Genomic DNA, 7110 nt, shown 5'->3' with positions numbered 1-7110 from the left:
CACTCAGTATCAAATCAAGGAGGCTTGTAGTGGTTGCTATGGCAGCATACTGTTCAATTACGTACACGTTTAGGTATTCTACTGAATGTGTCGTTTTAGAAATGACACTAGTAATAATAAAAAAAAAGGTTACAGATGATGGGCTTTTATGTGAAATTTCAGGATGAATCTAAAATGAACAAAAAGGTGAACTTAATTTGACATCCGGTCAACTTTTCAATACACATGCAATTGTTGAACTTTGTTTTCTGTATCAAGAAGCTGACTGGCAACATTCACAACAGGTGTTTGTTTGAGCCATGAACATTTGCCAAGGATGTCCACTTCCAGGTCTTTCTGTAACTCTTCCAGTCTCTGTATCCATGTTGCAACCAGTTTGATGACAATTCGAGCTCAGTGGATGGTGACAAGTGTTTGTGATAACGAGGGCATTTCTGCTAGTAAATGGATTCCTTTTCTGGGACACTTGTGAATTTCACAAGATTTGCCAGAATCCATCATTAGTCATCTAGAAGAGTGGTTCTCAAATGGGGGTGTGTGAGATTTTTAAATTTATTTTAAAAGTAGCATTCAGGCAAACATCTTTTAAAAAATGATGATAAAATTATGTAAATGTTTCAGGAAAATATAAGTTCATAAAATGAACTTTGAATTTAATTTCGGTGGGCTATTCAATTCAGTTCTCCCATTCCAGAATGGTTCAACCCAACCTGCCAACTTTATTTAAAATTAAGTTAATGATTTCTTTTTGAGAAAAGATCTTTACTATGATCCCGAATGAGGAAACTTTGTTGATCATTTTCATCTGAAAAAAATCTTTTTTTTTTTTTTTTTAGTTATATCTTTTAATTTCTAAATAGTTTGAGAGAACACTATTCAAAATGAGGTCCACATTTTAATCAAGTCGGACAATGACGGCAGAGCACTCTTGTTTTAAGTCTTTTTCTTTTTTTTTTCCTCATCCAAAACTGCTTTGCGGTGGTTAGGGGTACTTGGCTGAAAAAAAATATTTCACAGGGGATACAGAAAAAAGGTTGCGTACAACTGATGACTGACTGAAGAATTTGCAACTGTTTGCACGTTCTAAAAAAATAAAAAAGTCCGTACTGGATAATACAAGCGGCACATTTTTAATCAAGTGCCAGAATATGATACAATGCAATGCAACGCGTCACAGCTAATTTGAATGTCTATATACCTTTAATGAAATTGAACAAATGTGTATTGTACAAAGTTAATAAACACAAAGCACACAGGATTTATAAAACAGTTTGTGAGTAACAAAATATGATCTCTTCTACATCGGTTATGTGCGCTTTCTTTTTTTGGGACTAGAAAAAAAATACACATTGCATGTATGCCCTTTGTATCTGAAATATAGACATACTTATAAAAGTTAGGACTATATTAATACATTTCAGACCATTCATATATGCAAGTGTTATATGGCACAGGTGTCACAGAATCCCTTATTCAAACAATTACTATACCTTTCGACGTATACATTTAAAATTATACGAGCATGTGTACATCAATAAGCAAAAACATTCTAAATGTGATAGCAAGCTTTATAGGCCATAGGGTCACGTCTATATAATCCCCCCATGGACCGACTGGCCACGATTGGTATTGTTGTACAGTGATTGGTCCAGGGGTGATCCCTGATTGGCTCCCCAAGGGATTTTGGACTCAGAGCTCCGCCCACCAACACCACCTAAATGGCCATTGTGCACATGATGAACTGTCCAAAGAAAGAACAAAGCAAACTATCAAGATGGTTCAAACACAACTAAACAATCATAATAAGAGTAACAACAGCAATACTATTTATCAGAGTACCAACTATCAAAGGGAACTGGTCGGAACAAGCTGCTTAATAATAGAATAGGTGACTGAGTATGCCAAAATTATTAATTGAGATTTGTTGTTTTAGGAGTGCTTTTTCTCCGATCCACACAGTAGCGTTGAATTCTAAAACATCATTTTCTAATCCTGATTTTCTGTCCAATTACAAAGTAGTCAGAATGTAGAAGAAAAGTGTTTGGGTTGTGTTTTTAACACGACAATGACTTAACAGCAGCACGGCACATCGTATTTAATGCTATTTAAGGCCTTTATTTATTTGTCTTTTCACAGTCCGGCCATTCAATCCCAGGAACGTATTTACATTTTTTTCATTTTTTTTTTCAAACGTTAGGCTAAAAGAGGGTCTGAAAATGCCTGGCAGTGAATGAGTTAATTTTCACTAAATCTTTTTAATGATTTTTGCGACCCACAGAAAACCGTGGGATAAGCGTGAAAATCACTGTTCGGCTTGATGTCTTTTCTCCACAGTTGGTCAGAAACGGTTTGGTTATTACATTGTCACAGAGCACATTTTTTTTTTGTCAGTCTTCAAAGATGACTAATGCTCCAAAACAGTTGCGGCGTGCGGAGCTCTGCCTTGAACACAACTGGCAGCGAATGAATTAATGAAGACATCCATAATGTGGAAAATAAGCTTTTCATTGATTGTATACAAATACTTACAAGTACTGCATTCTTAAGAGGTGAACCACTGAGGCTCAGCTGATGGAAACGGATGGTTAAGACTTGTCATGCTAGCTTCATACCCACCGACTGCTTAGCTGTCCTAAGTTTGTCACTAGTGATTAAAAGGTCGAGTGTTATGCGTGTTGTCGTTTCACACGGCAAACTTTAAAGAGCGTACGATTAGGAACCCCAGAGATTTAGGCGAGCACACAAACGGACGTCGGAGACTCACGTCATCATAGCCAAAGTGCACAGAACCTTGCTGCATGGTGTCCCTCCTCTTAAAATGATCTGCAGAAGGAATAGAAGTGAACGTAAATGTCGGCGCTACAGTTTGAAGGCTCTCATCTTGTGAGCGTGGTACCTGTGAGCGCACGGAGCTTGACGCAGCAGGCCACGTAGTCGTCAAAGTAGACGCGGCCGTTTTTGTTGTAGCGCTTGATGATGGCGTTCAGAGCCTGAGGACTGATGCGGTATCCTGTTTTAAGTGGGGGAGGGGGGCGATTACAGTTACACAGCGCTACCTTGACTTTCATGTTTCATTTGGTCACTTCATGACTCCATTTATTCATACAATCAAATTTTCATTGAAATGAACTGAAATTAACATGTTCCAGCCCCCCCAAAAAACTTTTTTTCCCAATACAGAAAAATCACACTGTATTGTGAAAGAAAAATATGAAAACAAAATAATGCTAAAAGAGAACACAAATAAATAAAGGGCTTTATATAATTATCCTTAGATACTCTAGCGTTAAAATTTGTAACAGCATCACTACGGTCGGGTACATTTAACCTGATATAATATCCCGGATATTGTATTATTTTAAAGTGGAATGATTCAATTTGGTTCAATTAGGTGGGATTACATTTCCGTTTGATATGATACGGCTCGATTCGATAAGTTATTATGCGATGACTTTCTTGTTGTCATTTTACATACGTACGTAGAAATGAACGTGCCAGTACTGTAAATGTGACATTTGCTTCAAAGCTATCTCTCTCCAATAAATCCAGTTCGATACCTATCTTGATATACTTTAAAGTGAAACGATTCGATCGGACGCACTTACGCCTTTTAAATCTAAACCGAATGGCTTTTTTGTTACATTCCCAGTACGCCTTGTCACTTTTGCTCGGACCCCGAACCATGATCAGTCTCTCACCCATAGAGCTAATTGCCTGGCTCATCTCATGGGGTTCAACAGTACCACTCCTGTCCCGGTCAAACATTGTGAAGTTCTGCTTCCAGCCGTTGAGCGCCACAAATAGCTCCTTGAACTCATTGAAGCCCATCTTGCCCGTAAAGTCTCTCTGGTGATGGCGTGGTGAAGGCTCAATCGCTTCTGATGGACGCGCACATTGACCTCACCACTGCGGTTACACAAAAGGATACATCGAGCATCGCGATCATGATCCTGCATGTCTCCAGGCTAAACGCTGCAACAAGAAGGAAACACAAATTGTACAGACAAGCACGATGTTGCATAGAGCGAGCATAGGGAAGTCCACTCACGGCTGTAGGTTCCAGTGAAGCCGGACTGAGTTAAACACCTCTGCAACTCCACTGCATCCACCTCACCGTCCTGTACGCAAGTGATCAGACCTAGTTGCACCTGCGCCCGCTGGCTAAATGACACTGTTTTGTCCAAGAGGAAAACATTTCATACCTGGCCAGCAATGGCTGTGAAGTAACCCCACATTGGGTCATTGGCAGCTGGGGTCAGAGCGCCATATGTGCCCGGATAGCCTCCTCCATAGGGGGCATATCCACCACCCTGGGGCGGCGCGCCTCCCATTGGGCCAAGCATTGGTCCACTCATGTGATTGGGCATTGGTCTCCCCATTGGTCCTCCAGGCATTCCCTGGGGTGGCATTGGGCTGCCATACTGCGAAAGGAAAGAGTCACACAAAGGTATATGATTCAGGGTCCGACATATGAAACTGTGTCAGGCCAGTGGCCATCACATACAACAATATCTTACAGACGCTGGCTCAATCGGGCCAGGACAAATTTCCTAAATAAACACATTCTTGCTTTTTACCCAAAGTACTTGGAATTTGAGTCTCATCCACTTGACAGGGAAGTCAAGTCAAAAATTGTCTTGACAATAATTTCTTCAACTCGGACCCACTAGTCTAAATACGGCATTCTGATTAATATTGCTTTTGTGGAATTTGAATTGAAGGTGAAGTCAACACAAACATTTTTTTTTCCAGAATATGTTCTATGCAGGTCCATTAGTTGAAATACAGCATTCTGATTAACATTGCATTTGTGGAATAAAAAATTAAGCAGCAAAATGCATCCGCTTTTAGTCATCTCATAGGGCGGCCATTTTGTCGCTTCTGTCGACTCAACAGGCTCAGATAACGACCAATCACGGCTCACCTGTCTTCTGAGTTTGGTCATGTGACATTCGCAAGCTGAGCCGTGATTGACTCGTTACGATGGTCTCACTGTCAATTCTGGCACTTGAAACGGATATATGGTGCCAGTCGCCAATCTCCTCAAGTTCCCGGTGGGCGTAACGAATGTTTGCAGAACCAATGATGCATAAACAAGTTATGAAATACATGTAGGACAAAATGAGCACCGTAAAGGTCTATGAGCCGATGTGCATGGTTGCGCAGCCTACACAATGTAAATGACCAGTTATCGAGTCCCCAAAAAACTATTGTGTCATATTTTCAAGTTGACATAGTAATTATCGCCATTATAGGGCCCGCTACATACAATACAAATTCTGAAACTGTGGGGATGCCATCTATCTCACAGGCTACAAGTCTAATTGTCAAAGACACACCCTCGGATTACTCGACATACGCACAGTCCAACCCATTACTATGTTTACACACAAGCAGCATTCCGCCCTTGATATTCTACCTAACATGAGAATTACTTTACAGTCCGTATACACTTTTTACATTAATGTAACAATTTCCCCCTAAAATTGGTTGGTTTGAACGTGTTTATCATTTTTAATACACTTAAATAATAGTAAAATAGACAATTGACATATACATCAAAGATCTTTATTTATTTGATCAACCTTTGGCTAATCAAATATAATTGGATTGATTAATTATTAATACAATTCTAAAATAAAAATGCAAATGATTTTTTTCTTCACTATGATGGCCATTCTAGCTGCTGTTCGTCTCCCCCTCCTCCTTTGCACTCACTCTAAGCAAAGACAGTGCTTTCTGTTGTAACAATGTCAAACTCAATGCTGAGCTGCCTCCAAAGCGTACAAGGCACCAAACTACTTTCTGTTCGGTGACTTAGCAACCATCGACAAATATGGGCATGCTTGCGCGGTTCCGCAGTCATGTCTGCGCTAGCCTGCGTTCTACTTCGCGGTGCGCGACGGGCAAACGAAAATGTGCGTAAAGCATCCACAGAAATACAATGTTACGTATTATATTATTTGGTTCGCATCCAAATGACATTCCGAAAAAAACGGACCACTTTCAAACGGCGGTTGGGGGATGGTGGTGAAATTTTCCAACCCGGAAGTCATTTACCAACACTCATTTCAACCCGGCACAAATGTTATTTTGGTTTTAAGTGTGACACAAACAAAATACGACGAACACATTAACATTGTTGTGCTTAAAAACTTCCAAATACTTAGTAGAACGACAGTCACGCCACGGACTCGATTATAAAGACAAACGTGAGCACGCTTAATGTACTCACCCCACCGTATCCCGGGTAAGCCATTTACGTTGATCTAAACGAGAAAAAAGACAAAAGTTGAAAAGTGTTGAGCCGTGAATAACACAAGTGACACCTTTTCTACTTCCGGTAACTTACAGCCAGATGCCAGCGGAAATTCAAGCCAAGGTGTGACGTCATTAGACCCGCCCCGCGCGTTGGGTACATTTAGGTTTATATAACCTCCTCCACTTCTAGGTCAAATAATGGCCCAATCCCAAAACCCACACTTGCATCCTACGGTCTTCGCTGAAATGCGCATGTAGTCGAAGAGCTCGAGGGCGCAGGTTACAATGTACAAAAATTGCAGAACAGGGACACTTTGTGTGACGTCATCGATTTATGCCCTGCGTCAGCGAGCATGGCTGCACGGGTTGTTGTTTTGCCAATTTTGCTGTTCAAAATTATATTCAAACTTCAGTAAAGTAAAACTCAGTCTTCCAGTAGATGGAAGCTATGGCTCCATTATTTCCACTATTTGTGGCGCTGCGCGATATGCGGCGCATGCGCACAAGGTTGCTAAGTACGGCATCGAAACTAGGACAAAATATAGAGGTAACGGGTAAACGGTAACGTTAAAACGTCGATTGAATATACACAAATACAAATGATAAGCTATGTAATAATCGTATATTTATATTTGAAGAGACATTTTGCGGCACAGGTACAGGAATTCCACAGGATGTCGTTGTTTCCCGCTAATTTGGTCAAATCCGCAATGAATTGTGAGTAATATACTTCGGTTTAGGGGCCATAGATGCTGGCTCAGCCGAAGTGTGGTACAAGGGCGCTAAGGGGATGCGGCGAGAGAGCACATGCAGAATTGGGACACCCTACAAACTCTCCTGTTTTTAATG

The 7110-nt window shown here is 40.6% G+C and overlaps 1 protein-coding gene across 1 annotated transcript; it reads right to left on the bottom strand.

Annotated features, from left to right (window-relative positions):
• Positions 1-1107: 1107 nt before the first annotated feature.
• Positions 1108-6715, bottom strand: LOC147152894 (grancalcin-like). Its single transcript, XM_086040085.1, has 9 exons — positions 6353-6715; positions 6236-6269; positions 4203-4421; positions 4049-4118; positions 3929-3972; positions 3699-3846; positions 2897-3010; positions 2765-2823; positions 1108-1741 (listed from the first exon to the last, which is right to left on the bottom strand). Exons 2-9 carry the CDS (start codon positions 6257-6259, stop codon positions 1715-1717), a joined length of 705 nt encoding a protein of 234 aa, XP_085896211.1. The 5' UTR covers positions 6260-6269; positions 6353-6715; the 3' UTR covers positions 1108-1714.
• Positions 6716-7110: the final 395 nt, after the last annotated feature.

Source organism: Filicampus tigris, chromosome 1 (genome assembly GCF_054856515.1).
Source record: "Filicampus tigris isolate MCC_2025a chromosome 1, RoL_Ftig_1.0, whole genome shotgun sequence".
NCBI lineage: Eukaryota > Metazoa > Chordata > Actinopteri > Syngnathiformes > Syngnathidae > Filicampus > Filicampus tigris.
The sequence above is the reverse complement of the archived record's forward strand: the minus strand, read 5'-3'. Positions and strand labels throughout refer to the sequence as shown.